Here is a 25659-nt window from a genome sequence, read left to right on the forward strand (position 1 = left end):
GACACTTGATTTTAGCCTCCGAAGACTCATTTTGGACTTCTGACCTCCAGAACTGTACGAGAAAAAAAAAATCTGTTTTGTTTTAGGTCACTAGGTTTGTGGTAACTTGTTAAAGCAGCCCCAGGAAGCGAATGCAGGTTTATGAGGATAAATGAAGCTCCCATGCACCTGGCTCCCGGGTGACCTTGGCTTGTGGCAGCCCCACCCCGGGTTTCACCTCTGTCTTCACACAGCCTTCTCTGTTTGCCTCCGTGTCTTTTCCTCTCCTTATAAGAGCACCAGTTGTTCGGTTTAGGGCCCACCTGGTAAACCAGTACAACTTCATCTTAATTACCTTTGCAAAGACACTATTTCCAAATGACATCCATTCACAGGTGCTGGGTAGACATGAATTTGGGGGACACTATTTGAGCCGCTACTATTCCAGGAGGAGGTTGCAGTTGAACGTGTCCTAAAACCTGCAGCTTCGGGGGCAGGTGGTAGCGGGGAGGACACGCCACTGAGAGCCGAGGCGGGGGGAAGGCCCGGGCGAGAAAACCAATTCTGCTCTGCTGGGCTTTCTAAACACGCGTCCGCGAACGGTCCTGGGCCTGTGAGCGCCGCGTCCCGCTCTGCATTGCGTCCTTCGGACTTTTCTAAGGGGAGAATGTCTCCTCTTCCCCTGCTGAGTACGAGGGGGTCCTTGGCTGTTTAATGCCCCCAGCTGATGGGTTTACAAGTTGACAACCACATCTCAGTGTTCACTTTTTATCTTTGAGATTATGGTAGAGCCGGCCAGTGGCGCTGTGGGTAGCAGAGGGCCATTAAGGGGATTTATGTAAGAAGGGACAGTCAGATTCATGCTTTGCAAAGCCATTCGGGTCATATTAAAAAAGAAATACGACCTTGTGTGTGGGTGTTGTAATAAAGAAACATATCCTGAAATACGGATAATGTAATCGTATTTATTGAATCGGATACTTATTAGGCGCATGCTCCTCCAGCTACGACTGCCTACTTTAGATTCCGGGAACTCACGCATTTTTCCCTTGAGATTTTTTTTTTTTCTCCCAGCCCGAGAACATTGATCTAGAGACAGGGCCCCATGCGAATTGGGTCTTGTCTGCCAAGATGTGAACTCTGACCTCCTGTAGTTGTTCTTTGTTCATCGGTAGGATGGGAGCAGTGTCAGAACTAAGTGAGGTGACGTAGGAAGCGCTGTGTCGTACCTGATGGCAGCCACCGTCCGTGTTAAATGCACGTAACATGCGAGAAGTTGCCTCTGGCTCACGATGAGCGCTCGGTGCAGGTTATCTGTTAATATGACCAGTTCTGCTTTCAACATTAGTGAGTCGTGTTGGGGGCTGGGGTTTGTCCATGGTCCCCGCCTTCCACAGGAAGCAGGAGAAAGAGGAGAGAAAGAAGTAAGATTTGAGTAGCAACGATGTACACTTTCAACATTGTTTCCCAGTTTCTAGAACAGTCCATGCTGGTATGGTGAGATCCAAAATAGGAGAACCACGGCCAATAGCTTCCTGTCCCACGTCAGCTTGCTGGTGGATGGGTGCAAGGCCCCGCTCAAGCTGGCTAAGACGGAGGTCAGCAGCCAAGGTGACTCCTACCAATCCCCGCAGAGCCCCACAAATGCCTCCACACCCTCCCCCAGGGACCGTCGTGTTAGCCCAGCCTCACACTGATGTGTCTGCATCTCCCTCTGTTAGCAATGAGCACGGCTCCCATGCACCTGGCCCTGTGTTGGTTGCTCCCCTAAATCCTCACTGAAATCAAGCGGGGTCACTGGTGTTCAGCCAGACCGAAGGAAACCCAAGAATTTCCCCTGAGGTCTAACCACCCCAAGTTGGCTTCTCCATCAAATAATGCCCTTCACAAGTGGCCTCAACCCACCTCCATAAACACATGTCCCTGACCATAGCCTCTGCCAACCACCCCGGCAAGCCTGTCTTCCCTCTGCCCAGAGCTGTGCTGATGCTCTCCGGGCTATTCCTTGGTGAACAGTGGGAAGCCACCGAAGTTTCTGGATCAGACGACTGGCTCATTGAATTTGTGTATTAAAACACACTAGAGCGCCTGGGTGGCTCAGTCAGTTAAGCATCTGCCTTCCACTCGGGTCATGATCTCAGGGTCATGGGATCGAGTCCTGCATCCGGCTCTAAGCTGAGCAGGGAGCCTGCTTCTCCCTCTCCCTCTTCCCCTCCCCCCCACTCATGTTCTCTCTCACTCGCTCTCTTTCTTGCTCTAAATAAAACACAATAAATGTGAGTTCCTGAAACAGGATGTACACAAGGTGCTTTAACAACGTGCAGAATAAACATGACTGATGCCAACCAATCCTCGCTCTAACTTTGTGCAGTGCACATCCTCCAACGAGGAGTGAGGAACCGGAGCCCTGCTGGGTGGCGAGCCAGGGCCCTGGGGCCAGCAAGAGACGGGCTCAGGATGCGGCTTTTCCTACCTCCACCTGCTACCTCTATGCATGCCAGCCTCGCGTTTCTCCCTCCGGTGGTAAAATACCCACAGCTTTTAGTCCACAAAAGTGGCTCTTCTCCAGTTTTTGTCTTTATTGCTGCATACAGCTGCCGACAGAGGATGCCTGCAAAGGGACGCACATAGAGATGTCCTCACCGCCCTCCCTTGCAGTGGGGATCAGAGCCACTTCTGTGCTGTTTTTTAAATTGGCCCAGCTGACATTTTATGTTTTGTTTTATTTGGGGGCTGGAGAATAATTCAAGAGCAAGAACCGGGTTTTATAGCCTCGCCTGCATACTTTCCATCAAAGTGCCAGTTTGCCCAGCTCTGAAATTATGGGCCTGTCCTCAGAAAACATTGTCACAGCCTTCCATCCACGCAGAACTCTGAATGTGCCTTCCAAACGCACAAGCCCATTTGGAACAGGATGACGCGCTAGCGCTGAGATACCATCGATGAGAAAAATAGAGCTGGAGGGAATGGCCCTGAAACCCACGACCCCGCGGCTCTGATAAGATGCTCTGCCCATAAAATGCTATTCTTATTAAATCCCAAGTGGCTCAGGCTCTCTGACTCCTCTCTGCTGCTTTGCTGGAGTCTGCCTGGTGAGTCTCCTATGAAAGAGATCTTTTTTTTTTTAAGATTGATTTATTTATTAGAAGAGAGAGCGCTCCTGTGCATGCACGAGGTGGGGGGAGGGGCAGAGGGGGAGAGAGAAGCAGACTCCCCACTGTGATCTCAGGACCCCGAGATCATGACCTGAGCCAAAATCAAGAGTCGGATGCTTCACCGACTGAGACTCCCAGGCACCCCAAAGAAGAGCTAATTCACTCTCTTCCCCAAAGCACTTTTCCCGAGTGCTCCCCAGCTCCATGTAAACAGCAGTGAAGGTGACCCGTCATTTCCACGGTCCTTTGACATGGGGGCAGGGCCAGGCCGGCTGTCGGCAGCACCTCGTTGTCTTTTCCCTGCAAGAGTCAGAGGGGCTGTTTCCATTTTCCAGATGAGGGAAAGAGGCTCAAATTGCCCGAGATCCTACAGCTAGTACATCAATTTTCTGCTGCCGCATAACAAACAGCCACAAATATAGCAGCTTACCCCAACTCTCGTTGCCTCTCTCAGCTTCCACAGGTCGGGACTGGGGCCAAGGTTTGCTGGTTCCTCTGCTCAGGATGCCACAAAGCTGTGGTCCAGGTGCCCAGGGGCTGCACTCGTTTCTGGACCTCTCCGCAGCTCCCATGGTTGTGGGCAGAACGCAGTCCCTTGTGGCAGCAGGCCCGAGCTGCCCGTTTCCTCGCTGGCTCTCAGTGGCTAGAGGCACCTGCCGCCCCCACCCTGTGGCCCGCTCACACATGACAGTGCCCATCTTCAAAGCCAGCAAAGGAGGATCCCTCACTCCTGCCTGCAGAGATGGAGTCTGATACGATGTCATCTTGGGGGGGGCAGGGGGAGACCCCTGTCACCTTTGTCACATTCCCTTGGCTGAAAGCGCATCACAGGTCAAAAGAACTGTCCATGACTAACTCTTTCCATCCAGGTGTCAACCCGATGTCAGGTCTTTGGAAACTCCTTCTCCGACCTCCTACCAAAAGCAGGACCTCTTTTGGTTTCTCTTCTAGACCCTCAAAGCACTCATCCCCACTTGTGATGTGTCATTTTATTCACGTGCATCCTGGCCTGTCTCCCCTCCTGGAGCTCAAGCTCCATTCAGCTGCGTCTGTCTTGTTCACTGTTGTGTCCCCAGTGACCACAGAAGGGACACTCCATAAATGCTGGGGAACCATTGGTTCGCCTCCGTGCTAAGAGCTGCCACAGGGAGCATGTGCATGCAACGTGCACCAGGAAGGAAGCTGGAGAAGGGGTCACCCTGGCAGCCACGGAAGGCAGGGCTGGGAGCCCCAGCAGCCTGCTCCTGGGCAGGACTCACCTGGACAGACAGCCTCTCTCCTTGGAGCCACGGTGTCCAGTTTACCAAGCTGCTCACAGCTGTGCCCTGTTTGGTCCTCATGATACGAGAGATGGTGAACGGGGCTTTTCAGAGGTGCCTGCAGGCTCCGTGAGCAGTGGGCCTGTCTAAGGTCACACTGTGGTCTGTGGGGGACCCTGGCTGCCACTTGAGATTGGCCAGCCGCCTCCATCGGCTCCCCTCCTGCGAGGCCGGCTGTGTTTGCTTCCTGCGGCTATTGCAGCAAATCACCACAAAATCTGTGGTGTAAAATGACACAGATTTATTCTCTGGCCAGAAGACTGCTGAAATTAAGGTGTCAGCAGGGCCGTGCTTCTCCAAAAGCTCTGGGGAGAATCCTTTCCTGCTTCTTCCAGCTCCTGGTGCCTCCTGGCACTCCCGGACTTCTGGCCACAGTTCTCCAGTCGCTGCCTCTTCATCTGTCCTTCGTGTCTGTGTGTCCAAGACGGAAGCCGTTTGATTGAGGACCCACCCTAAACCCAAGGTGCTTTCGTCTGGAGATCCTTAACTAATTCCGTCCGCAAGGCTCTGTTTCCAAATAAAGTCATATTCTCGAGTCCCAGGTAGACATGAATTCTCGGCGGGGGGGAGGGGGGAACAATATTCACCCCACTCCACCAGGTCACCTCTCCTTAGGTCTGCCCCCCACCTCGGACTGGCTCTGACGCCCTGAGCCCTGCTGTCCCAGTGACCAGCTGTTTGTTCTCCAGTGGCCCCCTCCCACCTTCCCTTGGCCTTGGGGCCGCTGTGTCTGGAGCCTCTGCAACCCCAGCTCTTGGGGTGTTTGCAAAATGTTGGTGGAAAGAAAAGGAAGAGGAGGAGAGAGGGAGGGCGGAAAGAAGGGAGACAGGGAGAGGGGAGTGAGAACGAAGAGAGGCAGGAGGAGGGAAGGGGAAGGGAAGGGGGCAAGTGCAAAGCCTCAGGGGGCACCTTTAACATCAGAGGAGGTGGTGGTTTCCAGCCATGGTCCTTGCAAGCATTTTGGGGTTCATACTTCCTAGGCCACAGCCACCTCCTCCCTGCTCCCCACACCCCAAACAAGGTCATGCCAGGCCTTACGGGATTGCTTTCAAATAAAATAAGAAAAAATCAGAGAGGGAGGGGCGCCTGGGTGGCTCAGTCGTTAAGCGTCTGCCTTCGGCTCAGGTCATGTTCCCAGGGTCCTGGGATCGAGCCCCACAACAGGCTCCCTGCTCAGCGGGAAGCCTGCTTCTCCCTCTCCCACTCCCCATGCTTGTGTCCCCTCTCTCACTGTCTCTCTCCGTCAAATAAATAAATAAATAAATAAATAAATAAATAAATAAATAAATCTTTAAAAATCAGAGAGGGAGACAAAGCTTAAGAGACTCTTAACTCTAGGGAACAAACTGAGGGTTGCAGGAGGGGAGGGGGTAGGGAGATGGGGTAACTGGGTGATGGGCATTAAGAAGGGCACGTGATGGGGGCGCCTGGGTGGCTCAGTTGGTTAAGCGACTGCCTTCGGTTCAGGTCGTGATCCTGGAGTCACAGGATCAAGTCCCGCATCGGGCTCCCTGCTCAGCAGGGAGTCTGCTTCTCCCTCTGACCCTCCTCCCTCTCATGTTCTCTGTCTCTCATTCTCTCTCTCTCAAATAAATAAATAAAATCTTTAAAAAAAAAAAAACAAGGGCATGTGATGGGATGAGCACTGGGTGTTACATGCAACTGATAAATAACTGAACTCTACCTCTGAAACCAATAATACTCTATATGTTAATTAATTGAATTTAAATTAAATTAAATTTAATTAAAAAATTTTTTGCTGCTGTGTCTGCATTCTTGACAAGTACTTATTTCCCCTTTTCATTAGAGCCCTCCTGGGAGGCACTCTGCACAGGGACCGAGCAATTGCTAGTTTGATACGCAAACCTTTAACTCTGGGGTCTTCTGCCCTTTGTTTTAATTTTGTGAGTTCTCAAGCTCATACTCCGCATGGGAACTCCTCGAATCATCTCTGCTCACTGTGGATGTTTTGTGAACTCAGCAGCTGCAGGGGCCCATTTGCTTTAATGCTCGTCAATAATGGCTCAAAAAGTCCCCATGAAAACAGAAGTTTAAATATATAGGTTAAGGGGTGCCTGGGTGGCTCAGTTGGTTAAGCGTCTGCCTTCGGCTCCGGTCATGATCCCAGGGTCCTGGGATCAAGCCCCGCATCGGGCTCCCTGCTCAGCGGGAAGCCTGCTTCTCCCTGCTTCTCCCTCTCCCACTCCCCCTGCTTGTGTTCCCTCTCTCGCTCTCTCTCTGTGTCAAGTAAATAAATAAAATCTTTAAATAAATAAATATATAGGTTAAGTGTTTCTCTCATCCCCAAAGCCATAGACATTGCATCGCATGATTACAAACAACCATGGTGCGTTTTCAGGTAGAATTACTATTTGATAAACTCAGGAGCAAATGCTTTTTAGTTCGAAGCAAGGTGTCATTAGTCTCAGAAGATCTGACATTTATTATAAATGAGTGAGTGGGGTTTGCCTTTCTCAAGTCTATGGTTTTAATAAAGAGCTTTGGAAAGTGTGTGCATATTAATAATAGTAAATCAGGGCTGAAGATGTCAGTTGAGTTTCTCAAACGCTGTTTTTGTGTTTTGGGGGGTTTTTTTTACGTTCATTCTTCCATCCTCCCTCATTCATGTTTCCTGTGTGTTGACAAAAGCTCTGCCTCCTCAACCAAATTTTATCCAGGCTCTTGTGGGTTCTTTTGCAACCAGGCCTCAACTTTTGGGTTTTGCTGTTCATCCCTGCGTTGTCCGGTCTTGGCGAGGACCCGCGGTGTCCGTTTAGCAAGAACCGCGCCCCCCCTCCGTATCTGGTCAGGTCCTCGGTGCCCCAGCCTGCCTTCAGCAAGAATCCTATGGGGTGGCTTTCACCAGAACTCCCCTCCCCAGATGTTTCCAGTTAGGAACTTTGCATCCACGACCCCCACCTGCTCCTGGGCTGTAAATTCCCACTCGTCCATGTTGTGTTCAGAATTGAGGCCATTTTCCACCTACTGAAATTGTCCGGAGTACAATGTCTTCTTACACTTGGACTGCTGTCCCGCTCTGATTGTTCTCTGACAGTGTCTAAAAGTGACAGGCATCGTGCTAGGCACGTGGAGCAGAGGTGAGGAAAGCAAACCCTGTGTTGAATAAGCACAACTTGGAGCCGGAAGCCCTTTGCTCTCGTGGCAATGTAGAGTGGAACTTTCCAGAAACTCCCCAGCCCCTGCCCTAAGAAAAAGGATCAGCAACCTTTCTCCCGGAAGGACCAGATAATAAGTATTTCAGGCTCTGAGGGCCACATTAGTCTCTGTTGTACATCCTTTTGTTGTTGCTTTTTGTGTGTGTCTTATTTTGTTTCCACAACTCTTTAAAGTTATACAAGCCCTTCCTAGCTCACAGACACTGTGAAAAAACTGGCTGAGGGCTGGGGCGGCTGATCTCTGACCTGGACAAATTGCCAAGCCTTCCCGGAACCTCCTCCCTGTATCTGTAGAGCAGAGAGCTTAACCCTGGGGAGGTTTCCTTAGCAAGGTGGGAGGGCTCCGTTATGTCAGAGGGGTGGGGGAGAATCTCTATCTGCTGGCAGAGACCAGGTGCTCAATGAGCAGACTCGTGGATGTCTCAAAACCAGAAATTGTTAAGAATATTCAGGAAGAAAGTATTCACAGTCTACTTGCGGTTCTGCAAAACAAGAAGGAAGCAAGAACACAGGCTCTGTGTTATCCTCATTACTTCCCTGCTCCCTGTCTGAGCCTCATGCTGAGGGAGAGACAGGCACTCTGGATGTTGTCAGGCATTTGTCCCCAAGCTTCATGTTTGTCGTGTGCTCTTCAATAGGAATCACGTTGTCAGCCTATTTGTTTTCTCTTACAGAGACATCAAGCCAGACAACATCTTGCTGGATGAACATGGTAAGCCTGTTATGCATGCTTTACAGAGACTCTTTCAGCGGGAAGTTTGAGGCTCTGGGAGACTGGGGTCCTGGGGAGTTGGATTTGAGGGTTGATTAGAAAGCCTTTTTTTGTTTAATTCTGGTGGATGCAAATCTGTGTAATTTCTGGGCTGTGTCCGGCACAGTGAGTCAAGCCCAATGTATTGGAAGGTTTCGTGGCTAAGGGCATAGCTGCTCATGTCCCAGTGTGGGGATGATGGGGCAGAGGGGAATGCGAGGTAGGGCTGGAAAGTTCCCCTACCTGGGGACCCATGGCTTCAGAAAAATCACTTACCTCTCTGAGCCTCAGTGTCATCTTCTGTGAAACATAAAATGGTGTCCACCTTCCAGATTATCATGGGGATCAAATGGCATTGTGTATGCCTGGCAAGCCAGGAATCAGTAATGAGTAATCCGCGAAGCCTTCCCTCCCCCTGGCTTCTCAAGCCTTCATGTGCATACAGACCCTGATTCAGTAGGTCTGAGGTGGGGCCTAGATTCTGCATCTCTAACAGCTCCCAGGTGAAGCCAACGCTTCTGGTCAGTGGACCACACTTTGAGAAGCAAGGCTCCATGCCCAACTTTGGTCTCATTGGAATCTCCTGGGGGACTTGGTAAGAATCCAAGGCCATTCCCTGGCTTGCTTTGGCAAGCCTGGGCCTCTGTGTTTTGGCTCACTTCCAGGGATGTGATGCCCATCACCACAGGTCTAAGGCATGGCCAATGGTGCACAGCCCGGCTGATCGGACAGCCTAGGGCAAGTTTGCAGTTTAACCATCACAGCAGCCTTGAACGCTAAATTCAGTGACGTTGCTTTGGGGCCCTCATCCCCAAGGGCTTTCGGGAGGATGGGGTGGAGTGAGCCGCTGAGGAGTTTCCTGGGGGAGCTGCTGCATCGTGCAGGGATGTCCGCAGCCTCTTCTGTATGCCTTCTCTGAGCCTCCCTCCCCGACCCCAGCAGCTGCAGGCTGTGGCTCCTTCTAGAAGCCCCTCTAGGACCCCGTATGTGTCCCCAGTGTGTCTCGGGGAATCCTACCTCATTGTGTAAGCTCCTCGGTAATGGGAGGTGGAGCGGGAGTGGTGGAATCTGGGCTCAAATGTCCTGCCAGAAGCTGAAACGAGCCTGGGTGTTTTGGGGCAGCAGGTTGAAATTCCTCCAGAATGGAAGGTCAATGGTGACCTCAAGATGCCAGGAGAACTGGGTAGAGCTGAGGATGCAAATCAAGGCCCCCGTTAGCATGTTTAAGTCAGGATCCCCAGATGTGGTGCTCAGCTGACCCGCCCCCCAACCATCTGTGTGTCTTTGGGCAAGTCACTTCACCCCTCTGAGTTTGGGCCTTCGCAGCAATAAAAGAGAAGCAGTGGGGCCTCGCAGGTGTGGCACAAGTATAAGACAAGACAGTGAAGGTATAAGAAGGACGACCCAGGGCGCCTGGGTGGCTCAGTCGGTTAAGCGACTGCCTTCGGCTCAGGTCATGATCCTGGAGTCCCGGGATCGAGTCCCGCATCGGGCTCCCTGCTTGGCAGGGAGTCTGCTTCTCCCTCTGCCCTCTTCCCTCTCGTGCTGTCTCTCATTCTCTCTCTCTCAAATAAATAAATAAAATCTTTAAAAAAAAAAAAAAAAAAAAGAAGGACGACCCAGCACAGCATCAGGGCATAAAAAGTGCTCAGAAGCAGGTGAGGTGGCAGTGAGAAGGGGCCCAGGCTGGGTTATGCAGGACAGATAGCAAGGCTGTCCTGGAAGTCAGGGGTCTGGACTAAGGGTCCTGTCCCAACAACTGACAGAGACCTTTGGGTAAAGACCTTCTAGGGCCCTGAGTATCTTCCAGAAGTAAAATTAAGGTGGGAACACAACTCAGTAGGAATAATTCAGCCATTTCATCTATGAGGAAATGAGCCCCGGGCCCCTGTGACTCCCTAGTTCATGCCTGGTCGTCCCAGTCCCTGGCCATGGTGCTCCTGAGGCCGCCTCATGCAAGGACGCTGGCAGGCAGCCTTCCCTGTGTTTCCTCATCCCTGAGCTCTGGATCTCCATCCATCCCTCCCCTTCCACACTCATTCTCACCTCTCCACTCAGCCCCTTTCCACTTTCCTTCCAGACCTCCCCCCAACTCTCTGCGAGCCCCATCCTCCACCCCTCCCACATGGCTTTCACAGTGTCCCGACCCTGCCTCTGGCTTTGCAGCATCCACACACTTTCCCAAGGGCCTGTGGACCCACCCTCCTCACTCTTCTCCAAGCTCCTATTTCATCGGGCTGTCTCTTCTAGTGTTGGGACACGGCACTGAAACTCTATTTCATACTAAAGAGTGAATGACTCATTCACCATCCCCAACTTTAACATTCCATGAGTGCCTTTTCAGGCAGTGCAGAAGGGAAATTTAGGAGCAGGAAATTCTCCATAGAACACACAAGTCTTCTCCCCAAGAGCCTGTGGCCATGGTCCTCTTCCTGATTTATGTCAGGAGCCACTCATCACCTTTTTTCTTTCTTAGTCATTTTTGCCTTTTTTACCTTGGGCTCTATGGAGGTGTGATTGGCAAATAAAAATTGTATATACTAGGTTGTACAATGTGATATTTTAAAGGTGAACATGATTTAATGTATGTATGTGTACATTTTGAAATGATTACCTCAGTCACATTAATTAGCTATCCATCACCTCACATAGTTACCTTTTCCTTTTGTGTATGGTGAGAACACTTAAGATTTACCTTCTTAGCAAATTTCAAAAATATAATACAGTATTACTAACTATAGTCTTCATGACAAACATTAGATCCCCTTAACCTTTTGTTAATTACATTACAAAAAAGTACAAAACAGATGCTATGTGTTGCTATTTAAAGATTTTTTAAGATTTTATGTATTTATTTGAGAGACAGAGAGTGAGAGAGAGAGATCACTAGTGGGGGTGGGGGGGAGAGAGAGACACAGACTCCCCACTGAGCAGGGAGCCCAATGCAGGACTCAATCCCAGGACCCTGAGATCATGACCTGAGCTGAAAAGGCAGATGCTTAACCCGCGGAGCCACCCAGGCATCCTGCTATTTAAAGAGTTTACTCATGGATCTCATTGACTGTTTTCTCTGAAAACAAGTTGGTTGGCTGTTTATAATAAACATAATTAAATAAATGCATTAATATTTTAGTGATAACATTCAAGTTCTGCTGGTTACACAAGATCCAAGGCTTTCCTACAAGCTTTTCTGCTCCCCACTCTGTCTGCTGCACTTTCTGATCCTTCAGTCTGGGTTTTGTCTTCTCGAACAAGCACTGTAATTCTCTTCTGAGATGTGGGGTATTCTTGGCCAGCAGCTAAAGCAGAGAAAGACCATCCCTGGAGTAAAATGAAGTTGAAGGAAGAAAGGGCATCTTAGGGAAGCGTGGGGAGAAGGTTGAGTGTAGGTTAGGGCTGAGGGCACACAACTCAAGGAGATGGGGATTTAAAGCTGCAAAGGGAAGGAGAAGGGTTACCTCCTTTTCTAATGGGACAGTAAGGCTCCACAATGAATAACCACATGACTTTAACGCACAAGCCGGGAGCATCGAGTAAGCTCACAGATCTGTGGGTTAAGCTCTTACAGGCAAGTCTTGCTCCTAAGACTGAGGTCAGGTGGGGCCAGCCGGGCACCTCTGGTGGTATTGGTTGTGCTCACGTCTGAGCGTTGCCTGCTTCCGGCTGGGACACGCTGGCCTTGGCTGGACAGCTCAGCGCTGGTGCTCATGGCTCGCCCTCCGGCAGGCCAGCCCCACAAGGCCTCACAAGGCCACAGTAGCAACAGGAGCATAGAAAGCCCAACCCCTCAAGCCTGTGTCACATTGGCTCCCATCCCAGCGGGCAAAGCAAGTCATGAGCTGACCTAGAGTGGGGCTTTGGGGGCTGCACAGTACCTGGCCAGATGGCTGAGACAGAGCAGGAGAAGGCGGGGGAGAACTGCGGCAGTTAACCCCACCATCTGGAAGAGGCAGGTGGAAACGGAAGAGCTGCCTGCACAGATGGGCCTGTGGGTGGGCCAGTGGGTCTTTTCCACCTGGGGAGCTCAGCTCCTCCAAAGATGAACAAAGAGTCGAGAGTCAGAAAAGCCTGCATTTCTGCCCTGGGTGTCCCTGGGGGCCCTCGCTCGAAGTTCACTGATGCTGTAGCCCTTGACCTCTGAATTCAGGAAATCGATCCCTTCAGTTTTGCAGACCTGTCATAGGCCACCCATTGTGCCAGGTGACCCGAAGGACAGGGTCTAGGATGGCTGTTCTCAGATCACCTGGGAACTGTAACAAGTACTGAGGCACAGTCCCACCTGCAGAGGTGATTCATTTTGCAGGAGAGGGTGCTGGGTTGGGGAGTTTTAAAGGTCCCTGGTGGTTCTAAGGTGGAGCCAGGCCTGAGGGGGGACAGAGAGCAAACCCGTAGGGTCAGTGCTGGGACAGGGTAGGGACGATGGGGTTGGGTGAAAGTGGAAGGACCGGCCAGGGGGCTCCCTGGGTCCTGCAGCGTGGGTGGGGTCAACAGAGCATTTGGGGGCACGTGGGAACACTCACTGCAGGAGGCCATGAAGAGCCCGCACAGTTTAGACTTTTCACAGCTGACTGTGAAGTGTGTAACTCGCTTGGGCGTCAGAAACCCGACCCAAATGTTTAGCAACAGGGAACACAGTAGCCACCCCAACAGAGGGAATTGGTTTTCTCGTTGTATTAACCGTGTCTTTTTTTCCTGAATCCTGATGCCTGACTTCTTCACATCAGGGCCACAATCCACCCAGTCACCCCAGGGCCAGGCACCAGACAACTAGGGACAGCCCCTGCACCCCAGAGCCCCTAAAATTATTCAGATCAGCCAGTCCTAACCCTGCTTGCCCCACCTCACCCATTCCTTCTCACAGAAACCACCAGAAAAGCTCCTGCCCCCCTTTTCTCCCTCAGCCTTGTGGTCGACCCCACGCTTCCCCATGTGGCCCCCATGGCATGATATGCCCCCTTCTCTTGGGAATGATGAGGAACAAGCTATCTTTTTTTTTTTTTAAGATTTTACTCATTTATTTGTCAGAGAGAGAGAGCACAAGCAGGGGGAGCAGCAGAGGGAGAAGCAGACTTCCCGCTGAGCAGGGAGCCTGATGCGGGGTTTGATCCCAGGACCCTGGGATCATGACCTGAGCCGAAGGCAGGTGCTTAACCAACTGAGTCACCCAGGCGTCCCCAAACTATCTTTTCAATGGCAATCGTCTCCTGATCTGTTGGCCTTACTCTTCCTCGAATTTCCTATTAATTGATGTATTTTAGAGCACTCTTTAACTGGACTTGTTTCAAAGAATCGATCCTTCGTCGCTAACATATTTGTTGATAAATGTGACAAGTACTCCCCAAAACGGCTGTGGCCAGCAGCATCGACACTCCCTTGTCCCTTGTCCCAACATTTTACAGGCTGTTACCATCGTGCCTGGAAGGAGGGACCCCAGGGCATTAACAGAGTGGGCGTGTGTTGTTTCTGATGCCTCAGATGCAGGGTTTGGAGCAGCTGAGAAGGAAGTGGGGGGCAGCCACCCAGGCACCTCGGTGGGCAAGGTTGTTTCTAAGTCTGAAGGACCAACAGCAGTGTCATTATTTAGAGGGGGTCCCAAGAGATTAAGGACAGAATGCAGGAGTGGGGTTTAAATTCTGGGTGTCCTTGGGAGGATTGTAATGCGGTTCTTTTCAGAAGGCTGCAAGAAGAGAAGTTTCTGCTGCAGCACAATGCCAGGAGGGAGTCTTAAAGCCCTAATGACCCGGCTCTGGGAGTCCCTGACTCCAAGAAATAGCCTCTCCTTCTCAGTTTCCTAGGGCTGCTGTAACAAAGTCCCACAGGTTGAGAGGCCCAAACAACAGAAATGTATTGTCTCATCATGCTGGAGGCTGGAAGTCTGAGGTCATGGTGTCCGTGGGCAGACCCACGCCCCCTAGGAGGAGCCAGGGACGGGTCTGTTCCAGTTCTCTCTGCTAGCTTGGGGCAGTCCCTCGGCTGGAGCAGGATAATTCCAGACTTCACGTGGTGTTTCCCCAGGTGCATGTCTGTGTCTAAATGTCCCCTTTACATAAGAACACCAGTCTTACTGGATTAGGGCCCCCCCACCCCCGCAGTATGAGCTCATCTTAACCAATTACATCTGCAGTGACCCCACCCGTATGAAGTCACATTCTGAGATCATGGGAGTTAGGACTTCAACATATGAATGGGGCAGGGAGGCGGGGAACACGGTTCAACCTATCACAGCCCCATCTTACCCATATGGGATTTGAACAAATAAAAAATAAAACAAGGAAGTGGCAGATAGGGGCCAACATATCACCTTCATTGCTGATCAAAGCTTGCATTTGTGTGAGTCAAAAGGGTCCTACTCCACGACCCCAGAGAGAGGAAGATCCACCTCCCACATTCAACCCAAGCTGGGTAAGTGACCGCTGAGATACGACCAAGAGCTCGGAAGACCAGGGATCCCTCACCTGCCCAGGCAGAGTTAAACTGTGTAAGGCTAGTTTGTTCATCCCAAAATGACCCTTCACATAATCTCTGGGCAGTGAGGAAGGGGTGAAAAAGGGCTAAGAATCTACTGATGTGAAATCCTTCTTTGTGAAATTGTGAGTTTCTATGTCGCCACTGACACTGGGTCCAAATTCCTACTCTGCCTGAAAATGATCATCTTAATCACTCCCTGTTTCCTGAACAGTGTTCGATACCAGGCTGGAGGCACAGGGGGCCTGGCCCCGGGCTTCAGGGTGCATATCTGTCTGGAGGGGAGGCTTACATCCTAGACTGACTGGGAGGGTGAGCTCTAGGGAAAGCAGTGACCTGGCCATCCCCTGGGCTGGAGTAGAGGCAGCTCCACATCCCTTGTGCATGTACCAGTCTGGGCTGCAGGGCGCCCCAGAGAAAGCAGCTTGGTGAAGAAGGGAGGTGGTAGGCCTTGTGGTCAAACCTGCCTGGGGCTTGGATTCTGGCTCAAGGACCTTGGGCTGGACAGTCACTTCCTAGCTGCTCATACCAGTGATGAGGCCACCTTAACAAACGTCCAGCCTTGGCAAAGACCCCTGTCTACCCAGCTTGTTCATCCTTTGGCTCCGTCCCAAACAGACAGACTCTGCTTTCCTTCCACCTTGCAAACCTCTCCTGAGTGTATCTTGTGGGCAGACCGTAAATCTCATCGAGAACCCTAGCTGCAAGAGAGTCAGGAAATGTGTTCCCCGCCGCCCCCCCCCCCCCGCCCCCGGCCCTTGTGATACAGAGAATAGCAAAGAAAGGAGTGGAATGTGGTGAACATAGCACAGTGTATAAGCTTGTTGAACCACTATGTTGTATACCTGAAACTAATGTAACATTGTGTGTTAACGATAGGAAGGAAGGGAGGGAGGGAGAAAGAGAAAGAGAGGGAAAGAGAAGAAAGAGAGGAAGGAAAAACAGAGAGGAAAGAAGGAAGGAGGGAGGGAGGGAAGGAAGATGGAAGAAAGAGAGAGAGAGAGAGAGTCAGTTTGCTAAGTGTCAGGAGATCATCTCCAGCCTGGTCCTACAGAGTTGTACAGAGCAGATCACAGCTGGGAAAGTGCTTTGAAAACCTCTCTACAAATGGTATTCACTGTGATTCCCTCATGTAATTGCATAAAATCACATGCCCAACACAGAGCGTGGAAGGAGAGTGGATTGGTCATGTGGCCTTGGCCACAAGGCAGGGACTAACCCAGGAACCTGGTGGCTGGAGAGAAAACGGGGAAACAGAACTGTTGAGAACTGCTCCCACAGAAGCCTTGGGCGAGGTGGATTCCCTGGAGCAGCAGACGAGCCGGCCGCAAATCCTGCGGAGTGCTTTATGAAGTCACGATCAGATGGTTTCATGGCCCTGGATACCCACCGCATGACCAAGACACGGGAGGAGACCAGTCCAAATGGAACAGAAGAAAACCAAAGGGCCATTTCTTCTTATCAGGCAGACGTGCTCTGAAACAGTTCAGTCTTCCTGCTGCTGTCGCCCGATGAAGCCTGGATAAGCTTGTGCTCTGGGATTTGATTTGGTTTCTTTTTCTTTTTCTTTCTTTCTTTTTTCTGTTGTCCTGCAATAAGTTCATTCTGACGTCCACGAAGATTAGTGGGAGGGGAGATTGCCCAGGGTGTGTGATCCCGAGTGGAAGATCAGGGCCAGCATGACATCACACTGACATCTCAGAAGTGGGGTAATTACCAGCGGGAGCCTGGAGCCTGCCATGGGTCTCATCAACCCTGGTTTCTTCCCCAGGGGGCTTCCAGCTGCTTCTCTTGGGCAGCACCACTCTGGCCTCCGCTTAGGCATGATGTAGTCCCTGTAAACCAGGGAAGGTGGGGACAGATGTTAGTGAGAGACTTGACTCCAAATTCAAGTCTGATGAAAGGGAAGCGGGCATGGAATAATGCGGGAGGTGATCTTCTCCTGTAGACCAACTGCCTTCCATTTGCATTCCCGGTCTAGCGCCCCCTAGTGGCACTACCCCAGCACCCACTCCCAGGAGTTCTTGGGAGGCATGGCAGTGTGTCCAAGTGTGGCATCCAGAGGACAGATTCAGAGAGAATTCACTCTGCTCCAATATGCAGCCTGTCATTCCGCGCTGACCGGCCCCTCCGAGCACACCCTGTCTTCTCCCAGGTGTGGGCTTGTAGGTCTCAGTGACATGAGCGCACTGCCCTCACGCATTTGGTAAATACCCTGGTGGGGGGACTTCATTACAGGGGCTGAGAGCGGAGAAGGGGAAGCAAGGGTCATGGTGAACCAGAAATTGATATTCATGCAGTGTAGCTGCAAAGGAAGGAATGAAAATGCAGCAAAATCCAAGAAGGCATTGGGTGCCTTCCCAGGAACGTGTCCAGGAGGTGCCAGAGCCAGCCTGGCTCAATGCGCTGGTGGCACCGAGGTGACTTGGGGTGGTGGCAAGGCAATTATGGCCCCAGGGAGTGACTGTGGATGGGTCTTCAGCACCGGGTAATCCCCCCATCCCCACCCCCTCAGTCCATGACACAGATCCTGGCATTGTGGTTTCAGGCCCCTCCCCAGATTTGCGCAGACCGGCCACGCTCCATAAATAGTCCCTACATGAAGAAATGGGCAAGAGCCCTTGAAAGTCACATGGCTGTCAAGTATTTTTATAGCCCTGGTTACAGCTCCTCGTGGCACCAGCCCTGCCGCCAGACCCATGAGTACGTAATTAATGGAGAGGGTGGCTGTCCCACCCATGAGTACGTAATTAATGGAGAGGGTGGCTGTCCCACCCTCTGAGGTCAGGCTGAGAAAGCGACATGGCTGCAGTCTTCCCAATCAAAAGTTGACATGGGATGTCGTCAACTCCTGTAAATATTGTGATGGCTCTAAGCAGTAGGGAATGAAGAAAGGTGACAGGGTTTGCTCACCGTATCTCTTTCATTCAGTCTGTTATTTGGTCAGTCAACAAACACTTGATGAATACCTTTCCCAGGCCAGGCCATTGCTAAGGTACTGGAGACAGAAATGAGCAAGGCAAGATTCCCGGCCTCAAGGAGACAGACAAGGTGACAGATACAATATGGTGGATGCCAAGATGGGAATAACATTGGAGGGGAGTGGAGGGCCCAGGGGAGAGGCCTAAATCAGTCTGCTATGGATGGAATGCTTGTGCCCCCCACTTAGAATTCACATGTTGAAGCCTTAACCGCCAATGTGATGATACTTGGAGCTGAGGCCTTTGGGAGGTAACTGGGTTTGGATGAGGTCATGGGGTTGGAGCCTCCATGATGGGATTGGTGCCCTTATAAGGGGAGGAAGAGGACAGAGCTCTCTCTCTCCACCATGTGAGAGTACAGCAAGAAACCTGCCATACAAGCCAGGAAGAGAGCTGTCACCAAGAATCCATCCATGCTGGCACCCTGACCTTAGATTTCCAGCCTCCAGGACTATGGGAAATAAATGTTTGATGTTTAAGCCCCCTAGTCTGTGGTATCCTATTATAGCAACCTGAGCCGACTAAGACACAGTCAGATACCCACCTCTGTTTCCTGTTGATGGAAGTATGCATGCAAAGGGTAGATGCACATCCACCAGTACTATAACTCTGGGGCCAGGTTTTGAAGAATGAATGGAAGTCTACCAGGCAGAGGAGAGGGATGAGCATTCCAAGTACTGTCAAAGGCTTGGAGGTGAGCTGAGTTTCCATGCATTCAGAGAGAGGGGAGAAGCGTGGCTGGAGTGCAGGATGCATACCAGGGCTGGCAGTATGATTACTGATTACTGATACCAATATTAAAACTTGTACTAGTGGGTCTCACACAACATCTTGAGCTCCTTCTCTTGCTGAGTTTTGAATGTTTTCAACCTGTGGAAAGCAAATAGCCTAAAACTGAGTTCATATTTGCAAATTTTGTAGTAAATTTCCATTCTCCTGAGAAGGAACCTGTAGGAGGCCTTGTGTGGCACTAATTTTCACTTTCCCACATCTTCACTCAATTGTTAAAGGAAGCTCACTGGGAGGTTACAGCTCATCAATTAGCACAGTTCACGGAAACCAGAAGTGGAACTTGCTGTCTGTCACACCTGCTGGGCGTGAATTCCCGGGGGAGCCCCAGCAGGTCTGCTTCAGAGCTGTCCGCCAGAGCCCTCACTGCCCTGAGGACCAGGAGGAAGCAAGGGCAGGGATGTCCGGCTCAGCTCGGCGGAGGGCAGCATGGGGCCGAGGGGACCACTCACCCCAGGAAGAGGCTGGAGACACACTGCAGCTTCCCCACAGATCAGCTGTGTGACCATGGACAGCTCCCTGGTCTCTGCAACTTGAGGTTACTCTCATGTAACAAAGCAGGTGATCCTACCCTCCTGACAGGAGTACTGCAAGGATTAACATGAGATTTGGCATCAATTCTATACCACTTATGCAACTCTACCTAACAGTGGCTAAAACCAGACATTTGTTATATTATAACAAAAATATATTCTGTTTTTATGTATCTGTGGTTGGAAGATTTAAATATAAAAGATATATAAATATTATAAGAAAATATAGAAAGATATATAAAATCTTAGGGGTGGAATAGGCTTCTGGAAAATTATGAGGAAAATATACTCAAACTATAAAATTAACATATTATTATTTAAGTTTTTAAGACTTATTGTATGGCAAGGGATACTCTAAACAGAGTCCAAAGACAAACAATAAGCTAGGAGATCTTTGCTGTACACAGAGCAAAGTATAAATGTATCTCATAGACAAAGCTCTGATTGAAAATTGATCAAGATTCTGGACGGTTCCCCAGGGGGTTGGGACTGATCATGTGGAAGATGTGCAGCCTTATCAGCAGTGTGGTATCATTCCTCACCGTGTGATTTGCAACAAGTGAAATCATTGATTACGGTGCTAGTCACAATTCAGAGAAATACACACTCTCATATCCTGTTTAAAGTACCACAAATTGGGCACCTGGGTGGCTCAGTCGGTTAAGTGTCTGCCTTTGACTCAGGTCATGACCCCAGAGTCCTGGGATCAAACCCCACATGGGGCTCCTTGCTCAGCGGGAAGCCTACTTCTCCCTCTCCCTCTGCCTGCCACTCCCCCTGCTCGTGCTCACTCTTTCTCTCTCAAATAAATAAATAAAATATTTTTAAAAATTTAAAAATCATAATAAAGTACCATAAATTATAATTGTTTGAACATAGTATACAAACCCTCTGACTCTGCAATCCCACTTCTAGGGATTCATTCAGTTAAAATGGAAGTACCAATATGTAACAATGTGCTCAAGAATGCTATTGCTGATCCAGTAACAAGGCAAACACATAGGCAACCAACACTGGAAACAACCTGAATGCCATATAGGATCATTGTTGAATGAAATGTGATATGACAATACTATGGAATACTTTGCAGTTATGGGGCCACAGTTTCTTATTTGAAACTCTTGGGGCCAGATAGGTTTTCATACCTCGAATTTCTCAGATTTAAAATTAAATAATATATATCTTAGTAATATGAAAATAATATTCTAATAGATAATAATATTTAAAAACAACATATACTAAATATCATGTAATACCTCCATAGGGGTTAAATGAATCACCAACGGGGACCACTGTGTAATCAAATCTATTAATATTTTTCTATCAAAACATGAATATTCCCCCTATGTGGAATAAATAGAACAGTGAAGACAAGTTCCAGGTCAAGTTTTATCACCAAATAAATTACCAAAATAATTGGATTTCTTTAGCATGGAGGACAAGGGATAATGGCACTTGTAGACAGACCTATGTATACTGACGTGGGAAAATGTCGTGATACAGGGCTAAATGCAGAAGTAACTTCTGGAACGACCCATGGAGTATGATCTCATTATTGGAAGGACAAACCACGTCCCAACCTATGTGGATACATGTATGCATAAGCAAAGGGAGAAATGACAGAGAGCCAAGTTACTTAGTAGGGTTACAAGTGCGAGTGGGGGGAGCCATCAGGGGGTTGAAAGGAGTGACTCAAATACACGTTTGTCGTCTTTGACTTATTATAATCAGCTGGCATTACTTTCATAATGCAAATACTAATTTTTTTAAGGACAGGGAGAAATGAAGGAAAACCAAAGAAAAGCCATATTGGAGGGTCTCCAGATCCTCGCAGTGTGGTGGCTGCACTTGGCATACAGGTGTGGATGCAGAGGTGACTGAGACCCTCCCATGCCTCACAGTATTAGAAGTGGGGACTGTGAGGGTGCCGGGGGCAGACTGGCGCTGGCTGGAGACAATGGGATCTGAGCCACACCTGGGCAGGATAACACCGGTAGGAGCAAACACTTAACAAGAAGCCTCCCTACTTCTTGTGTGCCAGTCGCTCTAACCATTTTATGTATATGAATCCCTGGCTCCTCCCAAACGCTCTCTCAGATGGGTACTTTGTTAGTATCACTCCTACTTTACAGATGAGGAAAATAAGTTATTTGCCCAAGCTCAGACAGCTAATCACGACAAAGCTGAGACCCAAGCCAAGTCAGTGTGACTCAGAATCTGTGCACCCAGCTGCTACGCTGCACAGCCTCTCGGGGGTTAGGACTGTGTGGGTGCTGGTCCTGGCCCCAGAGGCTGCAGCAGGTGCATCTGCTCTAGGGATGCTCCCTGGGTGGACACACTCTGCATCTGGCCAGAAAGGGTTCCCAGCAAGGGTCTGGCTGGATGACTTAGGCTTCACCCACAAGCACCCGAAGCGTATTGCAGATCATCACTGAGTATCTCACCGCTGCCTCCCACCCGGGGGCTCTGGACAGAGTGCCTGACAGAAGCTTGCCCACACATCAGTGCTGGCAGCTGAGCCTGAGATTTGGGATTTGCGTGAAACCGCTGGTGCTTTTGCTGTCCACTGTGGCTGATCCTATCAAGTGCACCTGTCCCATGGGCCTCACTGCACCTGCTCTAGCAGGTGTCTGTCCATCTCATGGAGGTGCCCTCCAGACCCTCCCAATGTCAGTTTTGTGTATGCAAGCCACCTGTGTATTTAAGTCCCAGCCTCTCAAGCACAGCTTTCAGATGTGAAAATCCAACCATTTTCCCATGATGTGAGGACAAAGAGAGAAAGTGATTGCATTTATAGCTAGTATTCAAGGGTCTCAGGGTTGGCTCCTTTTATGTACCAAGTTCCCCAGAAGGCCAGTACCAACTGTCAGGATGTCCCTCCCTCCCTCTCACCCGTCTTCCTTCCCTGCTTCTCTTTATCTCTTGTCTCCTTCTTCCTCTGTCCCTCCTACTTCCTTCTCAGGTTTCTTGAACATTTATGTGCGGGGCCACCCAGCCTATCCATGTCCCATCTGCTACCATTACTTTAAGCTGGATGGAAGGTGGTCTCAATCCCCCAGCCCTCTCCCCCCAGGATTCCTCGGGTACAGAACTAAGGCCCCCACTGACCATAGCAGACAAACAGTGGAACAAGAATGTCTTCTGGGCATGAAAATCCTCTCTCCACCCTTCTTCCCCCACCATGGCCACTCAGCTTCCAGAGCAAGGCAGTCTGGACTCACCCCTCTCCTCTATTTGCCATGAGCTTTTACTCTCCTGAGTCAGTGCCTCCAAAATTTAATCCACAAAATTTTTTATCAATTATCAATATTTTTATTTACTTATAAGTAATATGCATGTGCCACCAAAAAATTCACATTATAGAACTTGCAGATAACATAGCCATTTTTAGTGTGGGTGTGTTCGTTCAAGTTCTACCCCCTTAGCAAATTGCAATTATACAATACAGTCCTGTCAACTGTGTCTCCACATTATACATTAAATCCTCAAACCTTATTCATCTTACAGCTGAGAGTTTGTGCCTTTGACTAAACTCTCCTTCTTCCTCCCACCCCCCAGCCCGTGGCAACCACTTTTCTAGTCTCTGCTTCTATGAGCTTTTTTTTAGATTCCGTATATAAGTGATACATGCAGTATCTGCCTTTCTCCATCTGGCTTATTTCACTTAGCATGATATTCTCAAGGTCCATCCATGTTGTCAAAAACAGCAGGAGGTCCTTCTCTCTGGTGGCTGAATAATATTCCATTGTATATATGGACCACATCTTCTTTATCCATTCATTCGTTGATGGACACTTAGGTTGTCCTAAGTTTGGCTACTGTGAATAATGCGGCAAAACTGGACATTTTCCAAGTATTAGATAAAATACTATTATAAGTAGAAGTTCTGCTACGTTCTTCTTGCACCCACCATAGAGCCCACAGCTTTAAATCGACAAGGAGCTGGCCCCGCTGCCTGTAGCCCTTGCTAACCGGGGTTTCTGTTTCTCTATCTCCAGGACATGTCCACATCACAGATTTCAACATAGCGACGATCGTGAAAGGAGCAGAAAAGGCTTCCTCCATGGCCGGGACCAAGCCCTACATGGGTGAGTGTTCCAGGCCCCTTTGAGGTGCCGTAGGCCCAGTGCCTGAGGCCTCAGCGTTCCAGTCCTTCCCCCTCACACCATGCCCCAGCCATCCCCAGTATGTGCTGGGCTCTCTCACACTTTATCCTTGCTGTCCTCTCTGCCAGGAAGACCTTCTCCTTCTGTGATTTCCAGAGAACTCCTACCCAGCTTGAAAGCCTTGCTTCAGGCTTGGGAAAAAAACACACAAACAAAAACAAACAAAACCATATTTTCTTTTTTTATTAATGTCCGGTGTGGCCAGAATATAACTTTGGTCTTGGTCATTTGGGGTCTATATTCTTAGGTACACAGTGCTTTTCCAATGTGTATTTTCAAGTTGGTTTTTCCTAAGGACCTCTGATGGAAGTTACCATTTTTAGAAGCATTCCATTCCCTTACTTTGGTTTTCTCTAAGGACACCTATTATCTGAATGTGGAGTCTTTATAAATTTTCAGTATTTGTTATTTTCAAATCTTTTGTATCTTTTCTTTTATCTGTTTAAAATCTTTCCCATTTTTCTCTTTCTCTTTCTTTTAAAGATTACCTGTTGTGTTTATTTGCTTTGTATGCTTTCTAGTGAAATATTTATTACTAAAATAATTTCCCCTCTATTTCTAATTTTCCCCTGAGTTCTCTTGCCTGATTTATGAGTTTTTTAATTCCGCTTTATGCTGTTCTTTCATGTCTTGTATAATTTTTTTAATGTCTATATTAAATCTTAACTCTTAATGTCTATATTAATTATTGGTTACTGTATAACAAAGCAAGTCAAAACTTAGTGACTTATACTGTGTTCACAGATGGGAAGAATTGACATTGTTCAAATGTCCGTACTACCCAAAGCAATTCACAGATTCAATGTAATCCCTATCAAAATACCAATTGCATTTTTCACAGTAAAAGAAATAATTCTAAAGTTTGCATAGAATCACAAAAGACTCCTGAATAGCCAAAGCAATCTTGAAAAAGAAGAAGGAAACTGGAGATACCACATTTCCAGATTTCAAGATTTACTGCAAAGCTGTAGTGATCAAAACCATATGGGATGGCACAAAAACAGACACATAGATCAGTGGGACAGAATAGAGAGCCCAGAAATAAACCCATGCATATATGGTCAATTCATCTATGACAAAGGAGACAAGAATATGCAATGGGAAAATGACAGTCTCATTAACAAATGGTGCTGGGAAAACTGGACAGCCACGTACATGCAAAAGAATGAAACAGGACCACTTTCTTACAGCATGCACAAAAATAAACTCAAAATGGATTAAGACCCTAAATGTGAGACCTAAAACCATAGAACTCCTGAAAGAGAGCACAGGCAGAGAGACATCAGCTGTAGCAACATTTTTCTAGATTTGTCTCCTTTGGCAAGGGAAATAAGGCCAAATTAAACTACCCTATGACCTAGTAATTCCACTACTGGATATTTACTCAAAGAAAATGAGAACAGTAATTTGAAATGCATTGTGTATGCATCCCTGCATGTATTGCAACATTATTTACAATAGCCAAGATACAGAAGCAACCTAAGTGTCCATCGATTGAGGAATGGATAAAGAAGATGTGGTGTATATACACAGTGGAATATCAGTCATAAAAAAGAATGAGATCTCAACATTTGTGACAACATGGATGAACCTAGAGGATATTCTGCTAAGTGAAATAAGTCATACAGAAAAAGACAAATACCGTATGATTTCACTCATATGTGGAATCTAAAAAACAACCTTCTATTCAGTAGGTTGTCTTTTTGTTTCTTTCACTGTGCACTTTTGATGTAGTTCCAGTAGTTTAATTGGAAAACGAACAAACAAAAGGCAAAAACAGACCTATAATACAGAGAACAAACCGATGGCTACCAGAGGAGAGGGGGCAGGGGCATGGGAAAAGTGGGTGAAGGGGAGTGGGAGGTGCACACTTCCAGTTAGGGAATAAATGAGTCATGGGATGAAAGGCACTGCACAGGGAATATAGTCAGTGGTACGGTAATAGTGTTGTGTGGTGACAGATGGCAGCTACAGTTGTGAGCAGAACATCACTATGTTGAACACCTGAAACTAATGTAACATTGTGTGTCAACTATACTTCAATAAAAATGAAGAAAGGAAGTTAAAAAATAAGTTTGGAGATAGTAAATGAACATTTTTTTTATTTAAATTCAATTAGCCAACATATAGTACATCATTAGTTTTTGATGGAGTGTTCAATGATTCATTAGTTGTGTAAATGAACATTGTTTTTAAAAAAACCCTTAGTGGCTTAGAACAGCGACAATGTACTATTTCTCACAATCTACCATTTGACTGAGTGGTTCCTCTGCTGGTTTAGGCTGGGCTCATCCATCCACCTGGTGGGTCCACTGGGGGCTGGGCTCAGCGAGGACAGCTGAGTG

General features: G+C 48.7%; 1 protein-coding gene across 2 annotated transcripts in view; it reads left to right on the forward strand.

Moving 5' to 3' along the window:
• Positions 1 to 25659, forward strand: part of STK32B (serine/threonine kinase 32B) — a 119055-nt gene that overhangs the window by 40290 nt on the left and 53106 nt on the right. Inside the window, exons 2-3 of one of the 2 annotated variants that reach the window (XM_081812645.1) lie at positions 8304 to 8341; positions 23147 to 23236. In XM_081812645.1, the coding sequence (XP_081668771.1) occupies positions 8304 to 8341; positions 23147 to 23236 (128 nt within the window). The remainder of the gene's footprint in view (positions 1 to 8303; positions 8342 to 23146; positions 23237 to 25659) is intronic. The other variant, XM_081812646.1, reaches the window with a different exon arrangement.

Source organism: Leptonychotes weddellii, chromosome 2, assembly GCF_054177405.1.
Source record: "Leptonychotes weddellii isolate Sample4059 chromosome 2, ASM5417740v2, whole genome shotgun sequence".
In the NCBI taxonomy this organism is placed as follows: domain Eukaryota; kingdom Metazoa; phylum Chordata; class Mammalia; order Carnivora; family Phocidae; genus Leptonychotes; species Leptonychotes weddellii.